The sequence below is a fragment of the Micromys minutus genome (assembly GCF_963924665.1).
Source record: "Micromys minutus genome assembly, chromosome: 32".
NCBI classification, from domain to species: Eukaryota; Metazoa; Chordata; class Mammalia; order Rodentia; family Muridae; genus Micromys; species Micromys minutus.
The window spans coordinates 23,109,581-23,132,131 of NC_137967.1; the positions used below are offsets into that span (position 1 = coordinate 23,109,581).

At 39.1% G+C, this 22,551-nt stretch overlaps 1 protein-coding gene across 2 annotated transcripts; it reads right to left on the minus strand.

Annotated features, from left to right (window-relative positions):
* Positions 1-247: 247 nt before the first annotated feature.
* On the minus strand, positions 248-15,677 carry CABP5 (calcium binding protein 5; the record flags this gene model as incomplete). 2 transcript variants are annotated; one of them, XM_080908329.1, is made up of 6 exons in its annotated part: positions 248-273; positions 3,348-3,495; positions 4,861-4,970; positions 14,001-14,144; positions 14,658-14,685; positions 15,615-15,677. In XM_080908329.1, 6 exons carry the CDS (start codon positions 15,675-15,677, stop codon positions 248-250), a joined length of 519 nt encoding a protein of 172 aa, XP_080764455.1. The 2 variants fall into 2 exon arrangements, with proteins under 2 accessions (XP_080764455.1, XP_080764454.1); XM_080908328.1 differs by having other exon boundaries at positions 14,658-14,688.
* Positions 15,678-22,551: the final 6,874 nt, after the last annotated feature.

Here is a 22,551-nt window from a genome sequence, read left to right on the forward strand (position 1 = left end):
TGAGTAACACTGGGTTCTAGTATTTATAATTCAGATTTATATACATAAAGTCTTCTTTCTAAATTTGCTTCTATGTATGCCTCTGATCCCAAGAAGAAAAGCAACTGTTTGCAGTTGAACCCCAGTCAATAAGGTGGCAGGGCCATTCCTGTCCTTCATCCTACAAGATATTCTGGGCCTCCAGTGCTCCGCAAGTGTTCATCCCATCTTAACAAGGCAGTATGTGTCTGGAGCTTCCATTACCTCTTCAACGAGACATCATCTTCACAAACTCTGAAGAAAGAAAGGAAAAAAGAATTCTGTGGGGCACCTCTGTGAGGCATCTGGAGTTACTTTGGAGAGCTTCTCCTATGTTTTAGGCAATGACATTAATCTTTAAGAAGTACCTTGAACTCTCTATGACACAGTGTTGATAAAACATACTAAGATCTTATAAACAGAAATTAGTACTTTACTAAAGTTTGTGTATGAGTGTGAGTGTGTGTGTATGTTATATAAATGTATGTACAGATGCATGTGCACCTGTGCATGCACACTTGGAGGGCATATGAGGATACCCAGTGTCCTCTAATCCTCCTCATCTTATTCCCTTGAAAATGGATCTCTCATTGAACCTGTGGCTTTACTAGTTGTTGTTGCTACTGGTGTTGTTTTAATGTGCATTTGTATTTTGCCTGCATGTCTACCTATGTATTATATGTACACAGTGCCCAGTAAAAACAAAAAAAGGACCTTAGAGCTCCTGGAATTGGAGTTAAAAGCCTCTGTGGGTAATGGGACCTCTAGAAGAACAGCCAACACTCTGAACTACTGAGCCATCTCTCCAGACTCTTCTCACCAATTTTTTGTTAGGCTGGTGACTAGGGAACTGCAGTGAACCTCTGCTCTCTAGCTCTATCTACCACCAGTTACAGGCATAGGGCCCTGAATAGTAGGCATCCAAACTCAGGTAGTCATACTTGGACATCAAATGTTCTTACCTACAGAGATGTATTTCTAGCCTTTGTTCTATCTTTCAGTGTTCTGTCTAAGATTAAGTGAACAGTAAATAGAAAATCTTGAAGAGACATGTTGCCCATTACTTTGTTTAGACTTAATTCCAGATAAAAAGGCTGGCCCCACTCTGCCTTGAGGTCATCCTATTCTTCCATTGCTTAGCTTTGACCTAAAGATATATCTGATAGCCTCACCTCAATCTTTTCCCCCGCTTTCACTGATGCACAATGGTACATCTAAGAACAATAAAATTCAGCAGATACCAACAAATTTACTAAGTTTTCATTTGGGGACCTTTAGAACAAATATGGTTTCCAACCCTTCCCCCTAAAAATGACTGAGGATCTGGATCAGTGTTTGCTTCAAAAGCAGGAGAAACTCACTTTGCATCCCTGGTACTGAAATAAGAATCCCATTGTGTTCCTATAACCATAGTGCTGTGGAAAGAAGACGAGTGCTGGGGCTTGCAAACTACCAGCCTAGCTACAGGTTCAGAGAGAGCTTCAGTCTCGGTGGAATAGAGTGGAAAGTGATTGATCAGGATACCCAATACCCTCTTCTGAATTCTGTGAGTGTCCACCTCCCCCGTCTCTTTCTCTCTGTTTCTCTCTTTCTCTCTCTCTCTCTCCCTCTCTTTCTCTCCCTCTCTCTCCCTCTCTATTTCTCTCCCTTTCTTTCCCTCTCTCTTTATCTCTCTCCCTCTCTCTCTCTCTCTCATGCACACACACACACACACACACACACACACACACACACACACACACACACACATTGTCCACACACACTCACACACATTATCCATTGACTTCATACACAAACACCAGACAGAGAGGATGGGTGGGAGAAAGATCCTCAGCTTTCCTAAAGCATGGAAACAAACACAAGATATGTTCCACAGGAAAAAACAAAAATTCCTGTAAGGCTCACAGTCAGGTGTAATACATTCAGGTAAGGGAGAGGGGAAACTATTGACAAAAGGAGATTGGCTTGTATTCTTGATGGATGCATAAGTTGTATAAGTACAAGTGGGCAGGACATACATTACAAAAGAAGAGAAGTTGAAGGATACAGAATAGGAAACACGTTTCTCTAGAACATAATAATTCACATCATAGTTACAAAAGATAGTACTGGGTAGGCTGAAAAGGCATAGACTTGAAAAAACAGACTATAGATTTTGACCCCACCTTAAGGCTAGATTCTGATCAGTATAAATCAGAGAATAACACAATTTACACTTGATATAGCTAATATATGCCTCTCTCAAATATGATCACACAGAGTTCTAGTTCATAGTTATTATCAACTTGACACAACCTAGAGTTGTCTGAAAAGAGGAAACCTCAACTGAAGAACTACCAGAATCAGAATGGTCTGTGGGCATATCTGTGCAGTAGTGTTTGGTTACTAATTGGTATACAATATCCCAGTCTACTGTGGGCAACATCATTCCCTAGACAAGTGGGCTACATAAAAATGTTAATACAATTCACAGACCACATGAAGCTCAAGAAGAAGGAAGACAAAAGTGCAAGAAGGGGGAACAGAATTATTCACAGGAGGACAAATGGAGACAAATTCTGAAGCAGAGACCAAAGCAAAGGCCATCCAGAGACTGGCCCCCTGGAGATTTAGCCCATATCAACTCATATACAGCCACCAAACTCAGACAATATTGCTGATGCCAAGAAGTATATGCTGAAAGGAGCCTGATATAGCTGTCTCCTGAGAGGCTCTGCCAGATCATGACAAATAAAGAGGCAGATGTTCACAGCCAACCATTGAACTGAGAATGGAGTTAGAGAAAGGATAGAAGGAGTTGAAAGAGTTTGCCACTCCATAAGAACAACAAGACCAACCAACCAGAACCCCCATGGACTAAACCACTATCCAGAGAATAGAAATGGATGAACCCATGGCTCCAGTTGCATATGTAGCAAAAGATGGCCTTGTTGGGCATCAATAGAAAAAGAAACCATTGATCCTACCAAGGCTTGATGCTCCAGTGTAGAGGAATGTCAGGGTAGGGAGGTGGGAGGAGGTTGGTGGGTAGAGGGGCCCACCATAGAAGCAGGGAGAGGGGAAAAGTATAAGAGGTTCGTGGAGGAAAAACCAGGAAAAGGGATAACATTTGAAATGTAAATAAAATATATCAAACTTTAAAAGGGGAAAAAAAGAAAAGGCTATCTGAGCAAAGGCTGGTGAGTGAACTGTTTTATCACAGCAACACTCATGAAGTTCAAACACATCTTCAAATAAAAACTTGGAGAAGATTAAAGGGTAGATGACTTGGAGAACCACATAGAGAAGTGACAGGTGTAGATTCCTAGATTTCTGCCCAAATTTATTACCTTCAAAGTCAACAGTGCCATCTCCATTGATGTCAGCCTCCTGTACCACCTCAGCAATCTCCCGGGGTGTGAGCTTCTCCCCCAGCAGCCTCTGCATGGCCTGCTGCAGCTCTGCCAGTGTGATCTCCCCATCTCCATTGGTATCAAACTAAACAGAAACAATGAGGCTGGGTCAACTGCATTGGCAAGGATTGCCTTAAAGAAGGTGAGGGTTCTAGTCACTCACTAGAGGCCAAGAACTAAGCTAAACACTTAGGACATATCACCTACTAGAATGTTTGCTCATCAACATTATTTTTTTTAATTTTCCCTACATTATTCTTAATACATTTATTGGAGTGCCACATATATACAAAGATCTATATATATGACTATTGCATACAACTAGATGAGTTTGGATGTATGCATAGACTCAAGGAATCATCATCACAACTAGGTGACAGATCTGTCATGACCAGAAGCTTTTGTTTGCTTTACATGCCCTTAAACAAATCATTTCATTTATTTGTTTATGTGTGTACACACATGTGGGCACATATATTCCATGGTGCACCATGAAAGTCAGATAACAACTTGCAGGACCCACTATGTGAGTTCTGAAGATTGAATGTGTGTCATCAGCCTTTTAATATTATCCTATGTCACTATGAGTATTATATTATCATAAATATTTAATTTCTTTCTGATTTTATGCAGACATAAAGAGAAATTTAATCATGACATTTGTAAGAAGATAGATGAAATTGAAAATTATTTTGGTAAACAAACCAGATGAAGAAAGAAAAAGCTAGACATTATCTCTCATGTATGGCACCTAGATTTAAATTTGAGTATAGATGTGTATGCATATATAAGAAATGAAACTAGAATGCAGACAATAAGAGGGAAAGAAGATATTTAAAGGGAGGAGGAAAGAGGAAAACAGAATACATATGAAATGAGAGCTAAACAGGGACCAAGGCCTTGCACACACTAAAGCAATGATTTAGTGCTGAGTCACAACCCATCCCCTCACTGGAAGATTATAGGGAGGGTCTCCAGACTGATCCATACCCACAGTTCCTGGAGACCCTATCTATTTCTTGTTATATCCATCATTTGGTCTTATCTCCCTTCCACAAATATCTTCCTATCATATAGCTCTGTCCTAGAATGTGCTTCCATAGAACAACTCAGCTCATATAAAAATATCAAACTCTTAGATTCTTCCTTCTAATTTAAGGAATCAAGAGGTTCCAACCTGTGGAAAATAGTGTATTGGATATTATCTGTGATCTTTGAGCCTCAGTATTTCCATACGTTTGATAGGAATTGTGTTTACTCCAAATATTGCATGTGAGAATCAAATCAGATGAATACATATTGCCAAATGTTTGGAATATGTTATTATTATTTTTTGTACCTAATCATAACTAGTTGATTTTGGTGGGCATGGTCTATGTTGTAGAATAATAAAATGGCTCCTCTATGTCTTCCTTTCACATCTGTCAATATCATGGAGTTATTAGCTCACCTCCTTGAAGGCATCTCTCATCTCCTGAACACCAATCATCCCTGCTGTCTCTGCAAGCAATTTGGGGGTCATAAGTTCCACAAAGTCTTCAAAGTCTACACGGCCACCAACTGCCAAAGAAAGAGCATGATTAGAAAGGATTCCACAGACTCTTAAGTTTCCATTCCTCCACTTTCCCATTAAAGCCATAAATAGGTCAGCTCCTATCCTTCTAAATTATAAGGATTTTCTTTGCATTTTCACCTCTACCTGGTCAAGTAAATTCTCAGGTTGCTCCAATATGAAATTAAACAAGGGATATATGTAGATTGTCCTGAAGCTGTTTCATTTTAGTATTAGTTCCACTTCCCCAAGAAGGGCTGCCTAGTCATATACTCCTGAGGTAACTTCATCTGAACCTTTCCATTTTAATTAGTAAAATAAAGAAAAGACAGTGACTGGGTGGGGCAAGGGAGAGAAAAGTGGTCTGAGGAGGTCGGAGGATGAGGAAGAGGTTGTCGCAACATGGAGGTTCCCAAGGACCAGCTAGACCCAGGTGGGACTGATTGGCATTAAATAGCTATAAACATTAAGAATTTTATAGGTCTAATATCTCATAAAGAATGGCAGTTTGTATCTTTGTCTATTCCATGCAGTCTTGTTGTATAGAGGGTTTATGGATTGAGAGTTGAATATATAAACTTGTATGATAAGCTATTGGCTGTAGAGTTGTGTTTGTGTTGAGTATTGGGGTAAACAAACACCCGGGATGAAGCCAAAAGGCAGGCAGAGGAATACCATCAAGGGAAGAGAGTTGCCTAGATAGGGTTGGGCCGTGAGGGTGGCTCAGACCAGGTGGCATGGGTCGAGTGACAGAGGTGCATGTGGCTCTGTATCAGGGTCAGGCCTGAGTAGTGAGACCTCAGGGCCAATAGAGAGATAAACAATTTATATATTTTTAATATTTACTGCAGAAGATATACATATAACTGGGTGGCCTTTATAAAGCCTCATTAATTTTTATTCATTTTAAACTCGTGTGTGTGTGTGTGTGTGTGTGTGTGTGTGTGTGTGTGTGTGTGTGTGTGTACATGAATGCAGTTACCTCAAAGGCCAGAAGAGGGTGCCAGATTCCACTAGAGATGAAATTACAGATGTCTGAGCTGCCCAACATAAATACTGGAATCCAAACTCAGTTGTTTGCAAAAGCAGTAGGCATTCTTAACCACTGAATCATCAGTCCAGACCCACTTAGCAGATATCTCATTGGTTTAAAGCTTATGCATCCACCATTTATAGACCAATAGAAGAAATATAAATTTAAATATAGACCAGTCTCTTTCAAGTGTAATGATATTTATCCCTTTGTGTTCATTGAAGAATTGTGCCAGAATATCCAGGGAATAGCACACCAAGTCCCTGTCTTAAGTGGCATAAAGGTCTCCATTTGTCCCCTGGAGCTAAGGCTGTCACATAGCTCTCTCAATATCACATCCTTCACAGAGAGAGGTGGTATTCCAGGACTGCTCTCACTCCTAAGCCCACAGGTAAGACACCACTTTTGTTTCAATACTTGTCCAAAGAGGGACCCACCAGAAGCACATGAGGCACAGAAACTTGTGTAGCATCCTGAAACAGGGTCCTCCAGTCTCCATCTGCACACAAAGTTAAAGATTCCCACAGCCCTCCATGCCTAAGTCCTGCCTCCCTCAAAAAAAAAAAAAAAAAAAAAAACTGGTCCCCAAGAATGCTCTCACTCCTAAGATCACAGGATCACAGACTCACAAAAGGGACAAGCTCTAGTCAGAGACAGAAAGACCAAATAACACCACTGATAACCAAAGGGCAAGAGTCAAGACCAAGAACCTAAGCAACAGAAATCAAGGCTACTTGGCATCATCAGAACCCAGTTCCCCCCTGAATAACTTAACACACCAGAAAGGCAAGATTTGGAATTAAAATCTTACAATGATTATAAGAAGGACATAAAAAACCCTTAGAGAAATAAAGAAGAACACAGGCAAAAGGGTAGAAACCATTAAAGAGAAAACACAAAAATCCCTTAAAGTATTACAAGGAAAAAACCAAACAGGTCAAGGAATTGAACAAAACTATTGAGGAGCACGGAGAAGGGTTGCATTGTACAGGGGAGAGGGGGGAAACATTTGAAATGTAAATACATACAATATCCAATAATTTTTAATTTAAAACATAAATAAAAAAAGAATTGACAAATGTGACCAGATAAAACTGAAAAGCTTCTGTAAGTCAAAGTATACTGGAAACAGGAGAAAACAACAACCAATAGATTAGGTAAAGATCTTTACTACTCCTACACTCAGTAGAAGGCTAATATCTAATATATATATATATATATATATATAGATAGATAGATATATAGATAGATATGGATATGGATATGGATATGGATATAGATATAGATATAGATATAGATATAGATATAGATATAGATAGATATAGATATAGATATAGATATAGATATAGATATAGATATACAAAGAACTCAAGACATTAGACTCTACTAAGGATCTAAATAACCCTATTAAAATGAATTACAGAGAAAAACGAAGATTCTCAACTGAGGAATATTGAATGGCCTACGAGCACCTAAAGAAATGTTTAACATCCTTAGTCATCAGGGAAATGAAAATCATAAGGATCCTGAGACTCCACCTCACATCAGCCAGATGGCTAAGATCAAAAATGCAGGTGACAGAAAATACTGTCATAGACATGGAGAAAGAGAAACACTCTTGTTGGAGAGGTTACAAGCACATAGAGCTCGGTGCTCTCTGGAAAAGGGTCCTTTTTGGCCTAAAGAGAGTTCTGGGTTTCTGCCAAGGGATACAGGAATGGTTCAATATGTGGAAATCCATCAACATAATCCACCATATAAACAAATTCAAAGAAAAAAACAATCACATGATCATCTCACTAGATGCTGAGAAAGCATTTAAAAAAATTTAACACCCCTTCATGTTAAAAATTTTGGATAGAGGAGGAATCTAAGACCCATCCCTAAACAGAGTAAAAGCAATATACAGTAAACCAGGAGCCAACATCAAACTACATGGTGAGAAACTTGAAGCAATCTCACTAAAATCAGCAACTAGACAAAGCTGCCCACTGTCCCCTTATCCATTCAATATAGGACTGGAAGTCTTGGCCAGAGCAATTAGAAAACAAAAGTAAGTCAAAGGAATGCAAATCAGAAAAGAAGAAGTCAAAATATCACTATTTGCTGATGACATGATAGTATAATTAAGTGAACCCAAGAATTCCACCAGAGAACTCTTACAGCTGATAAACAACTTCAGCCAATTGGCTGGATATAAAATTAACTCAAACAAATCAGTAGCCTTCCTCTACTCAAAGGATATCCATGCTAAGAAAGAAATTAGTGAAAAGATACTCTTCACAATAGTCACAAACAATATGATATAAGTTGGGGTGAGCCTAATTAAGCAAGTGAAAGATATGTATGACAAAACTTTCTGATGAAGGAAATTGAAAATCTCAGAAGATGGAAAGATCTCCCATTGGATTAGAATGATAAATGTTGCAAAAATGGCCATCTTACCAAAAGCAATCTACAAATTCAATGCAATTCCCATCAAAATGTCAACTCATTTGCAAATTCATCTGGAATACCAAAAACTTAAAATACCAAAATCTATTCTCAACAAGAAAACTTCTGTGGGAATCACTATCCTTGACCTCAAGCTATATTAAAAAGCAATTGTGTTAAAAAATCACATGGTAATGGTGCAGAGATAGGCAGGTAGATCAATGGAACAGAATACAAGATCCAGAAATCAACCCTCACACATATGGTCACGTGATCCTTGACAAAACATCAGTGGAAAAAGGACAGCCTCTTCAACAAATGGTGCTAGTTCAACTGGTAGTCAGCATTCAGAAGAATGAAAATTGATCCTTTCTTAAATCTTCGTACAAGGCTCAAGTGTATGTGGATCTGAGATCTCCACATAAAACCAGGTACACTGAAACTATTAGAAGAGAAAGTGAGGAAAAGCTGAGAACATAAGCACAGAGGAAAATTTCCTGAACAGAACACCAATGGCATATGCTCTAAGATCAAAAATCAATAAATGGGTCTTTATGAGATTGCAAAGTTTCTGTAAGGCTGAGGACACTGTCAAGAAAACAAAACAGCAGCTAACAAACAGACTGGGAAAGGATTTTTACCTTTCACACATCTGATGGAGTTCTAATATCTAGTATATACAAAGAACTCCAGAAGTTAGACTGTAGGGAAACAAACAATCCTATTTAAAATGGAGTACAGAGCTAAACAAAGTATTCTCAACTGAGGAATATCGAATGCCTGAGAAGCATCTAAGGAAATGCTCAACATCCCTAGTCATCAGGGAATTGCAAATCAAAACAACCCTGAGATTCCACCTAACATCAGTCAGAATGGTTAAGATCAAAAACTTAGATGACAGCAGAGCTGGTGAGGATACAGAGAAAGAAGAACACTCCTCCCCTGTTGGTGGGATTGTAAGCTGGTACAACCACTCTGGAAATCAGTCTGGCAGTTCCTCAGAAAATTGGACATAGTACTACCTGAAGACCCAGTTATTTTACTTCAGGGCATATACCCCAAAGATGGTCCAATATATAATAAGAGCACATGCTCCACCGTGTTCACAGCAGCCCTATTCATAATAGCCAGAAGCTGGAAAGAACCCAGATGTCCTTCAGTAGATGAATGGATACAGAAATTGTGGTACATTTACACAATGGAATACTACTCAGCTATTAGAAAGAATGACTTCACGAAACTCCTAGGAAATGGATGGAACTAGAGAATATCATCTTAGATTAGGTATCCCAGTCACAAAGAATAGACATAATATGCAGTCACTGATAATTGGATACTAGCCCCAGAAAGCTCTGAATACCCAAGAAACAACTCACAGATCACATGAAGCTCAAAAAGAAAAAGGACAAAATGTGGAATTCTCAGTCCTTTTTAGAAAAAAAAATTAGTGTATAGCACCCTCTCATTATGTGGTGCACCTAGACCTTAAATCATTAAGAATTCAAGAGCTAAGAATACAGCCTTGTGGCAATCCTTGGTATTTAAAAATCATTATGTTTAATCTTTATACACCAAGAAAACTTGAACTATTTCCATGTTATGTTTTATTTTATATGTACTTTATGCTCATTGTAACTAGTAAGCTTTCAATGCATACTATCAAACCTTTTTAAAAAACTGAAGTGCTGACAAAAATATAGTCATATAGTTTTATGCAAAAATGCTTTTAAAATCTGTACATTTATTTGTTTTTTTAAAATAAAATTCTTTAATTTAAAAATTATTCTAGACTTTATTTTATTTTTAATTAATTTATTTATTTTAATTATCCTAGGCTTCCTATACAGCATGAATTTCCTCTGAATTTGGGGTCCTTGTTGAGTCTACAGAAACTTAGGTTTGAATCTCAGCCAAGATGCTTTAAATCTTTCTTCCTGTGACTGAAGGAATACATCTCAACATTTATAATCAGAATTTAGACAATTGAAAAGGCAACATTTAGGCAAGGCTGCCAAGAACATGGATAACATATGCCTGACTGTAACAGGGAATAAAAGGCAGAGAACCTCTCTGATTGCTTTCTGTCTTTTGATGCCTTTGCAGTTTAATTTCATTAACAGCAAGAAAACAAAACAAAACAAATGTGGTATTTCTCACAGATGCAATCTTTTTGTTTGGAAGAACAAGAAGAACCACTGCATCTCCTCTAACCCCGTTCCAGCTGCTGTCCATTGTGGTATTGACTTTGCCATGAATGATGTCATGAATGCTTCTCAGTGTGACATGTACTAAACAACAGATAATCCTTCCAATTCTGACTTCTGATTTGTTTTCAAGACAGTGCTATGTGGCTGGATATAATGCTTTCTAGGTGCAGGCAGTGTGAAAAAGCCAGACTTCTGTCAGAAATTTGTGAACTTACCACTACAGCTTCCCATCATCCAAAGACAAATTTTAACTCAATGATTCAAACCCTCCATGGATCTAGGGGGACACAGCTGAATGTGAGTAGTAAATGCTCATATAAGTCACTATTTTCACTTTCTGAGCTGTATTATATACATTAATGGCATAGAGTTCACTGTTTTATGAGATAGGCATTTTGTTAGATATATTTTGCTCAGCTGTAGGCTAATGTAGGCATTTGCAGCACCTATATTAAGGCGGACAGATTGAAGTTTGCATGTACACAGTGATTGGATCAAGTACATTTTCACTGGTGATATTTCTAACTTGAGGTCAAGGAATATCTCTACTTTAAGTGTTTATTATTAATAATTAAAATATGTTAATATAATTATTTTAGCTTACAAAGAATTAGGTTTCATTTGGCTTTCTTCTCAAATAATTTTTTTCCAAATGAAAAAAGAAAACAGCCACACAAGCATGGTTTTGCCTCTAAGAACAAAAATAACTGGAAGCAACAATCACTTGTCCCTAATATCTTTCAGCATCAATGAACCAAATTCCCCAATAAAATAGACATAGACTAACAGACTGGATGTGCTACAAGACCTAGCATTTTGCGGTACACAGGAAACTGATCTCAGTGATGAAGAGAAACAGACCCCAGAGTAAAAGGCTGGAAGACAATTTTCCAAGCAAATAGCCCCAATATAAACAAGCAGGAGTATCCATTCTAATATCAAATAAAATCAACTTTCAACCAAAAGTTATCAAAAATATAAGGAAGGGACACTTTTTATTTATTGAAGAAAAAATCTACCAAAATGAACTCTCAGTTCTGAACATCTATGCTCTAAATGCAAGGCCACCCACAGTCATAAAAGAAGCTTTACTAAAGCTCAGAGCATATATTGCCCCCCCCACAATAATTGTGGGAGACTTCAACACCCCACTCTCATCAATGGACAGATCATGGAAACAGAAACTGAACAGAGACACAGTGAAACTAAGAGAAGTTATAAACTAAATGGATTTAACAGACATCTATAGAACATTTCATCCTAAAACAATAAAACTTCTTCTCAGTACCTCATGGTACAGTCTCCAAAACTGACCATATAGTTGGTTGCAAAACAGGCCTTAACAGATACAAGATTGAAATAATCCCATGTATCCTATCAGACAACTATGGACTAAGACAGTCCTTCATTCAATAACAACAAAACCAACAGTAAGCCCACATATACATGGAAGCTGAACAATGCTCTACTCATTGATAACTTGATTAAGAAAAAAAAATGAAAAATTAAAGACTTTATAGAATTTAATGAAAATAAAAGCACAACATACCTAAACTTATGGTACACAATGAAAGCAATGCTAAGAAGAAAACTCATAGCCGTGAGTGGCTCCAAAAAGAAACAAAAGAGAGCATACACTAGCAGCTTGGCAGCACACCAGAAAACTCTGGAACAAAAATAAGCAAATACATCATAGAAGGCATGTTCATAGCAGCTTTATTTATAATAGCTATGAGCTGGAAAGAACCCACATGTCCTATAACAGAGGAATAGATGCAGAAACTGTGGTACATTCACACAATGGAGTATACTAGGCTATTAAAAACAATGACTTCATGAAATTTTTAGGCAAATGAATTAATCTAGAAAATATCATCCTAAGTGAGGTAACCCAATCACAGAATACACCCATGGTATTCATTCACTGATAAGACCAAAAGCTCGGAATACCCAAGATACAATTCACAGATCACATAAAGTTCAAGAAGGATGACCAAAGTACAGATGCTTCAGTTCTTCATAGAAGGTGGAACAAAAATATTCTCAGTAAGAAATATGGAGACAAAGTTTGGAGCAGAGCCTGAAGGAAAGGTCATCCAGTGACTGCCCTACCTGGGGATCCATCTCATTTCCAGCCACTAAACCCAAACAATATTCCTGATGCCAAGAAGTGAATGCTTACAGGAGCCTGATATAGCAGTTTCTTGAGAAGCTCTGCCAGAGAATAATAAATACAGAGGTGGATGCTTGCAAACAACCATAGAACTGAGATCGAAGTCCTTAATGGAGGAGTTAGAGAATGAATTGAAGGAGTTGAAGAGGTTTGCAACCCCATAAGAACAAGACTAATGAACCAGAGCTCCCAGGGATTAAAACACTCTCTAAAGTATAAAAATAGACAAATCCATTGCGTCAGCTGTACATATATCAGAGAATGGCCTTTTGAGGCATCAGTGGGAAAAGAAGCCCTTTTTCCTGCCAAAGCTTGATGCTGCTTTGTAGGGGAATGTCAGAGCAGGGAGGCAGGAGGTGGTGGGTGGGTGGGTCAAAATATTTATAGAATCAGGGGGAGGGATGATGGAATAGGGGATATGGAGGGGAATCCAGGGAAGGGGTTAACATTTAAAGTGTAAATAAAATATATCCAATAAAATTAGTTTGATAAAAAAGGAGAAAAAAAAAAAAAAGAAAATGACCACAATAAGTAAATAATGAAAGTGGCACTCACAGGCCAGGCAGATGACTTAGCAGGTAAAAAGGGACTTGCTTCCCAACTAGATAACATTGAGTTCAAGCTCCAGATCCCACATGGTAAAAGGTGTAAGCCAACTCCTTCAGTTTGTTTTCTGATCAACACATACATACTGTGACAGTCACATGTCTCCCTATCCTCCCTCAACACACTAAATAAATGCAATTTAAAATTTTAAAGTGGGATCTTAGAGAACTCTGCTATTAAGATCACTATTCCTACAGAAGAACTGGGTTTAGTTCTCAGAAATCATGTAGCACCCCATTACTATCTATAACCCCAGTTCCAGGGAATGTGGCACTCTGTTCTGTCTTTCACAAGGTGCCAGGCACATGCTTGTTGCATGGACATACATGCAGGTAAAACATTCATACACATGATTTTTTTTTTAATCTTTAACATTTTAACAATAAAAAATGCAACTAGTACCTAGAGCCATCTTTTTCTAACTACTTCAAATGCAGCCTCTCTAAGCGTAGTCTGAACTTCTTTCTGGCAGATTGCTCTTCTCTTTAACCACCTTCCTATTTAAAGTGCTACTCTCAACCTAAACATCTTTCTCACTCCCACCCTGCCCCTAATTCAAGGCATGCCTCCTGCCCCTTGTTCTCACGGTTCATTCGGATTTGCTGGCCCAATTCAGTCAACTCCATCTCTGTGGGCATGTAACCCATCGTTCTCATGAGATTGCCCAAATCCTTGTAAGAGATGAACCCATCTCGGTCCTTGTCAAATTCAAGAAATGCCTCTCGGAGCTCTACAAGAGAGAAGAGTATTAAAGCAATCTGAAATAATCATTAGGGAAGACTTGTATCCCTTGAAATTATCAATGAGACGTAGCTATAGATTTTACAAAGAATTAATTTAATGAAGTAAATGGTTCTTTTTTTAAAGAGCAGGGATATAAAAAATGTGCTAGCAAGATGACCCTAAGAGAAATCAGGTCCTCAGACTCTTGAGTGAACTTGCAAGCAATTTCAAAAATAGCAAATAAAAAAAAAAAAAAAAAAAAAAAAAAAAGACAACTTTGCTTTATCACTCTAAATCTTGCATAATTTCTAATTCTCTGTGACTTATGCAAATGAGACAGACACCTGTCAACACTCAAGGAACAGAGCCTAAAATGACCCAGAATGATCTGTGCAGATTACATTTGATCAGGGGCACAGGAGAAAAGGGAAATTTCACATGAGATAATTTACATAGAAATGCAGGAGAGGAGGGGCAGTAATGGGTGGCTACATGGAAGGACATCTTCATAAGGAATTACCATCAATCTCATCCTGTCCCAGTGGCCTCTCCTGAAAAGAACACAGGAAAGGAGATTTAAATTTTCAGGAATCCAATCCCCACCTACCCAAACAAGCCCATTGTTCCATTAAGCTTTCTGGTCCTTCACAGTCTTCCTCTTTCATCTTCCTCTCTCCAATAAAACTTCCATCCCTGGCTCTTTTCTAATGAGACTTTTATTTCATCCTTTCTTATTTTTTGTCTCCCATCCTTGTATCTTAATCTTCAACTTTCTGTCATAAACATTCTGGGATCACAACTTCTCCCCCAGATAAAGAAAGTACAATATGTCTCATCTACTGTGTTCAGAGAAAGTCCTTTAATTATGCTTAAACCTCAGAACCACATCACTGAGGTAGACTCAAGTATTCTTATCTTACCCATGAGAAGATACAGAATAAAAAGATTGTTAAATAGGAATGAAATTATACTTAACCTTATGTGCTGTTCTAAAGACTGAATGTCATCAAGAATGTAAACCCTCTTGCACAAGATGACACACAGCAGGACTTACTAGGCAGTAGCTCTTGTTAATGCCATCATCAGCATCATCACCACCATCACTATAATCATCATCAGAAGCAGCAGCATTACTACCATCACTGTGTAAGATCACTATCATCATTTTCATCATCCTCATCACTACCAGCAGCAGCAGCATCACTATTACCATCATCAGTGTATGATTTCTCATATGAAATGATTCCATCAATTCCAACAATGGCCCCATACCATCTTCTCTTTTATATTTGTCTCACTTCACTATCCCCCTCTGCTGCTGACCTCTGATCACTGACCCTTAAGCCCACACAGTGCTACCCAAGCTTCAGCTCGGGCTCTCTGCATATGTCCCCCTTGTTCAACATTTACATACTTCTTTGCCCATTCCCCAGATCCCCTTGCTCATCCTACCATCCTCGCACCATCCCCACCTTACCCGCTGTTTCTCAGCAATGCCTTTTCTCAAGAAGATGCAAGCAGGGCCCATGGGAAACTGCATTGGAGAAGGTAGAGTTCGCCAATCTCCAATGTTAAGAAGGCCCCTCCTTCCTGCTCCCTTGCAAGTCACGCAGCCTTCTGATCTTTTCAATTCTGTGCCAACTCTTCCTGTCTCTCTTGGCCTCTCCCTCAGTCCCTGTGACAGATCTGTGACAACTCATGGTAAATCTCTACTCAGATAGTGGAGGGATCAGAGCTCTTTCCACCTCCCATTTATGGCTGGGGTGAGATGGGGGAGGGAGCCCACGTGGGCCTCTGAAACTCTTTTATCCCCAGAATGGAATTGGATAGCACATTTTGAAATAGGGATTAGGGTGAAGCCTCCAATCATTTGCTGTGCCAGCAAGCATTTTGAACACTCATATTAAGCCTGATCTTTGGTGAGTGAAAGATGAAAAGGATGAATGTGGTCATCAGTCATGTGTCCAAAGGAACAAGATGCAAAAACCCTTGATACCTGAAGGTCACATGCACTGAAAAGACATTAAAGGGTGTGGTTTTGCTAAATACGTATTTCGTCAATTGGAATGGTTCTCTCTCTCTCTCTCTCTCTCTCTCTCTCTCTCTCTCTCTCTCTCTCTCTCTCCCTCACTCTTGTATATCTCACTCCATTATCTTTCTACTAGATGATGCAACTGAGGAGGCTTTCACCAATACCTAGCCAATAATATCATGCTTTCAAGCATCCAAATTATTGAGCTCTATAAGCATATTTTCTTTATTCAGTTCCTAGCTTCAGACACATTGTAACAGCACTAGAAAACAGGTTAGTACATGGGCCCTGTATATATAGGTGTAGATAATGCAAAGACAGCATCCAGGGTATGACTTGTAGAGTGTCACCTAGGAGGAAGTCTTCCATTGGAAATTTTGCATAGAATATTTTAGCTCACCAAAGTCTGAAGAATGTTTACTCGTGAACACAGCATGATGTTGAGTATTAGTTCTAAACTAGGATAAAAAGGGTGTCTCCACAGGGGTGAAAAGGCAATGGAGAAGACAGAATAGTTATATTGAGAATTTAGAGAACTAGGAGCTATTATAAAGGAGTGTGGATTCACAGAGAGGGGCAGGTATGAGATTATCATTCAAGAGGGCATTATGAGGGAAGTAGTGGGCTCACTGCTATAGGCATGCATGATAAAATCCTCAATACAAGAGATAGTATCATGACCACAGAAATCTATGATGGAGTCCTGATTAGAAGAGATACAGCATCATGACCATAGGCAGCCATGGTGGCTTTGAGGGGGTAGATATGGGAATCCCATTGGGTCCAAAAATAAAAAAAATAAAAAGATGTTCCACTAAGTTTTGTGAGGAGCTAGGCAAGCTCCATACTCTGTGATCTACCAGTTCTGATTTGCTGTGAGAAAACAATCATGGTCAAAAGTAACTTAGGTAGACAAGGGTTTATTTGGCTTATCCTTACAGGGAACTGTCCATCCCTTAGGAAATCAGGGCAGACACTCAAGCAGAAACTGCAAAGGAATGATGTTTATGAGCTTGTTTCCCATGGCTTAAGCTCAGCTAGCTTTCTTATATAGGCCAGAACCACCTATCTAAACCACAAGGGTTGACACCACCCATAGTGGGCTGAGCCCTTCCATATCAATCATCAATCAAGACCCTAACCCTAACCCTGACAGATATGGCCACAGGGCAATTTGATGAAGACAGCTCTTCTGTTAGGGATTCTCCTTCCCAGATAATTCCAGATTGTGTCAGGTTGACAATAAAAACTAACCATCACAGTAATTAAACTGGCCTACACCCATAATTCAGGAAGGCATTGATAAAAACTAGCTATAATTTTAGGTTGTCTTGAGCTTGTTTATAGATAAGGAACTATAAGCTTAGAGGTTTTTAAAAATCATCTCTGTCCCAATGTTAGAGGGTGAGGCCTGATTTCTAGGAGAAAAATAATGCAACTAGAAGAATTGTGGCTGAAAAGGAGCCAGGTCTCTTGCTGTTGGAAAAGGAAGATGCTAATAGAAAAAGGAGAAAGAACCTAGGGGCTGTAATCAGAAATAGTGATTTCTCTTCATGGGTTTCCGCACAAACACACAACTTCACTGTGTACCTTATTTTTTTGCAGCTGTGATAAAATGACATAATCATACTTACTTAGAGAAGAAAGGTTTTATTGAAGCTTACAGTTGAGTGCCCATAATGTTGGATACAGCACGGTGACTGAAATGGGAAGTTGACAGATAAAATCTAGATCCATAACTAAAAAACAGACAGAGAAAACTAGAAGTAAGGGAGGCACTTTAATTTGGAATTCATGTCTCCAGTGGCCTCTAAGATCCAATCCCTGATATTATTAATGATGCTCTGTTATGCTTTAAGACAGAAGCCTCTGAGAGGCTCTCCCAAGCATCTAACCAAAAGAGATGCAGAGACCCACAGTTAAACATAACAAGCTTAGGAGGTCTTATAGATGAATTGGGGAAAAGATTGAGGGACCCAGAAGGGATAAGGACTCCACAAAATAACCAAAAGGGTAAACTAACTTAGACTCCTAGCATCTCCCAGGAAGGGAATCACCAACCAAAGAGCATACATGGGATGGACCTAGGCCCCCCCCACACATATGTAGCAGATTTGCAGTTTGGTCTCCATGTGATTCCCCAACAAAATGGGGTTGTCCCTGACTATGTTGCCTGCCTGTGGATCCTGCTCCCCTAACTGGGCTGCCGTGTCTCGGTTCAGTAGGAAAGGATACACCTAGTGCTGCAAAGACTTGATGTGCCAAGGTGGGTTTGCACCAGGGAGGGCCTCCCCCTTCTCATAGGAGAAAAGGAAATGGAGGAGGAAGAAGGGGGGAAGGTGACTGGAAGGAGGGGGTACTGCAATGAAGATGTAAAGTGAATGAATGAATAAATAAATAATAGAAAAAATGAATACACCACCTAAACAACTCCAGAACAATGCCACAACCTGGAGACAAGTATTCAAATGCCTGAGATTATAGTGGACATTTTCCAATCAAACAATCTCAGTATTTCTTTTTTTCCCAATTATTTTTTATTGGAAATTATCTACATTTACATTTTGGATGTTATCCCTTTCCCACAATCTCATCCCCCTGTGCCACCCATTGCCTCCATAAAGGTGCTCCCTCTCCCAACCACCCTCTCCCACTTCAGTGCTTTGGGGTTGCCCTACATTAGTAAAATGAGCCTTCACTGGAACAAAGGCCTCTCCTCCCACTGATATCAGAAAATGCTATCCTCTGCTGCATATGTACCTCGGGCCATGAGTCTTTCCATGCAAACTCGATGGTTGGTGTTTTAGTCCCTGGGAGCTGTGATGGGTTTGGATAGTTGACAATTTTGTTCTGTCCATTGGAGTACAGATGTATCAGCTCCCTCAGTCTTTTCTCTAGCTCCTTCATTGGGGTCCACATGTTCAGTCTGATGGTTAGCTGCAAGCATCTTCATCTGTATCAGTATGGCTCTGACAGAGCCTCTGAGGAGGCATCCATATCAGGTTCTTGCCAGTAAGCACTACTTGGCATCAGCAATAGTGCTTGGGCACATATGGTGTGCATCCCCTGGTGAGGCAGTCTCTGGATGATCTTTTTCCCAGTCCCTCTTCCTCTATTTGTCCCTTCATTTCCTCCCATGAATGTTTTGTTCTTCCAAGAAAGACTGAGGCAAAATGGCCATCTCGCCTAAGCTAATCTACAGATTCAATGCAATTCCCATCAAAATTCCAACTCAATTCATCATAGAGTTAGAAAGAACAATCTGCAAATTTATTTGGAATAATAAAAAGCCCAGGATAGCAAAAAGCTCCAACATCTAACAAGGACACATGTACAACCATGCTCATAGCAGCCTCATTTATAATAGCCAGAAGTTAAAAAGAAGCCAGGTGTCCTTCAACAGAGGAATGGATACAGAAATTGCAGTACATATATACAATGGAGTACTACTCACCTATTAAAAATAATGAGTTCATGAAATTCTTAGGCAAATGGATGGAACTTGAAGCTATCATCCTGAATGAAGTAACCCAGCCACAAAAGGACACTCATAGTATGTACTCAAGTGGATAGTAGCCCCAAAAGCTTGTAATAGCAAAGAAACCATCCACAGAATTTATGAAGCTCAAAGAGAATCACAGTATTTCTAGAAGTCTTTGATCACAGCCTTTAACTCGCTTCACTCAGAGGAAATAGAAGCTGTGACACCCTACTACTGAGCACCTGCAGCATCAGGTCTTGACTTTTAAAATATTGTTATCCACTGAACTGAACCAAGGCCCCTTGAAGAGTGGTAGAACCCAGGTCTTTATTCTGTGAGAACAATAGTAATAATGAATGAGTACCTCCCCCCCCCCAAATAAAATAATCTTATTTTAATTTGTTCACATCTGTGAAGTCCTCATTTCCTTTTAAGGTCATATAGACACAAGTGGATGAGGCTATAGCATGAACATTTTGGGAGAAATAAACAATTCAACTCACAACAGTTAATGCTTATTGAGTCATCAGAAGAGTGAAGTTGTTTGCAGAAAAACAGACAGAGCTGGAACCCATCATGTTAAACATAATAAATCAGTCTCAAAAAAAAAAAAACAAAAAAAAAACCATCATGTTTTACGTCATAAGTTTAATAGTTCTCTATCTATATAGTTAACATCTTTCTTCTGTCATTTATTAAACATCTATTTGTCTTATCTATTTTTTATCAGTCTACTGGTTATCTGTCTTATCTAATTACCTTATATATACCATCTATTTGTTACCTACAAATCTAGCATCTTTCTTTTACCTTTTTACCTATCTTTGTCTTATCAATCTCTGTGTACTATATGTATCATGCAAATGCAAGGGAGACAATCTGCTGGAAGGAAAGGACTCCAAAGAGTTGGAGGACCAGAGGAAATTTGAAAAATAAGAAAGGACAAATATTATACATCTTCTTTTATTTGCAGAATTTAGATTAAATACATATTTGTGCACACAAATAAGAGCAGAAGGGAATTATTTGAAGGGAGGAGGAAGACCCAAATGAGAAGGAAGGCAAAAGACAGAAACGGGGAACAAATATTAGTAAAATAAAATTATCTATGTGTATAAAATGCCATGATAAACCCCATTATCTTGAATTCCATCTAAAAATAATTTTTCACAAAAGGAAACAAGCACTGGTTTAGGGGATAATGAGTAAGGCCTCTTGAAAACTTCCCCTGTGAAAAAGCTGGTCTAAGATCTTTGAACTTAACTTATCTGAGCTTCCTAGGACATAACCACAATTATCCAGTTCTACAGATGATGAAAGTGAGGCACATGAAGTAACTTGCCTGTGTTCTTATTGTGAGCCTATTGCAGAATTAAGACAAAAATTAGATGGGATCCTTAAATCTCAACCACTAAGTTACAGATGGAAAGGGTGGAAAAGAGAGTAAGTAGGCAAGCAGTAAAAAGGAAATGTGGTAGCATATAAAACAAGCAAGGTACATTTGTTTTAGCTACATGGATGTTAGACAAGGTGGCTTTCATGATCAGGGAGTTGTGTTCCAACTTCAGAGTTTTCTGGGGCATCTGAAAAACATACTTTGCCTCTTTTAGCTCTGGTGAACCACTGCCCTGAATGATATTGTCAATGATAACATCCAGGTCTCTGAAGTTATAATAGCTAAGGAAGATGCAATTTTGTGAGTGGCATAGTTGAAAGGAACAGAGAAGAATATCAGGGCGAGGCTGACATGTGGGCACGGGTAGAGCAGTAAACCCCCAGAGCCTTGGAAGCTGAGCTCTTCTTCACAAAGAGACAGCTGATGGTGAACTCTGGAGAGAACATAGGTGGTGGGTCCACTAATACACACCAATTCTACAAGTGGTGCCTGAAAAAGAAGAGTTAAAGGTCACTATTGATCTATGCAGGTGTCCTTGCCTGTGGAAGAAGACTAGAAGATTTGGAGCCATCTACAGACCACTGCATAGGTTCAAAGAAAGTTACTTCTTCCACAAGAAAACCTAGATCTAATCCCACCTCCAAGCTTAAGGGACATTCCCATTATCTGTCCTTACTGTGTATTTGTTTATCTAATGATGTCAAGTGCAGGGGCAACTTTTCAGATCTAAGCAAGGAGTTAAGTATTCCATCAAATATTAGACCCATCAGAATCCTCACCATAAAGTATTCCATGTTTTCTGAAGTTTCACACTGAGCCAGCAACAGCAGCTTTCTTCCTGTTTATTTAAAAGGTAAAATCATTCTACACCAATTCTTTGCATGCAGTTGTCTTTTCTATAAAATTCTTTATACCACAAACTTCATGGATAGCACTTTTTGTGCTCTGTAACCTTAACTTACCCAGTTCACTTAGTAACAAGTACTTAGTAACAAGAAAACAACAAGTTCACTGCCTATGAGCAGAGGCAGCTGAGAGAAACTATGTTCAGTTCTGCCATGTGACATGCTGCCCACTGTGGGAAGGGAGTACCCATTATCAAAATTGTGACAACTCCTTCCAGGTTAAAAAAACAACAACATAAGAGTCTGAGAGTAGGTGCAGGTCCTCAAAAGATAATGTCATTCTGGACAGGATGGCTGCTACATTCATGAACTCATAGAATCTGGGGTTACCTGCACAAGATCAAGCCAGTCAACAGTGCTAATGGGTTGGGGAGGGAACCTAATCACACATCCACACAGAATGAGCCACACACCTAGCCCCTCACTGATGGATTTCCTAGGCAGGGGCTCTAACCATAGACAAAGCAGCAGCCCTTCACAAGGGTAATTCTAGGCAAGACCTCAATTGTCAACCATACCCACAACCCTCACACCAGATTACTAAAACTTGGCTCTGAATAAAGAGCCAACTTACAAGTCAAAGCAGCTGTGTCCTGACAC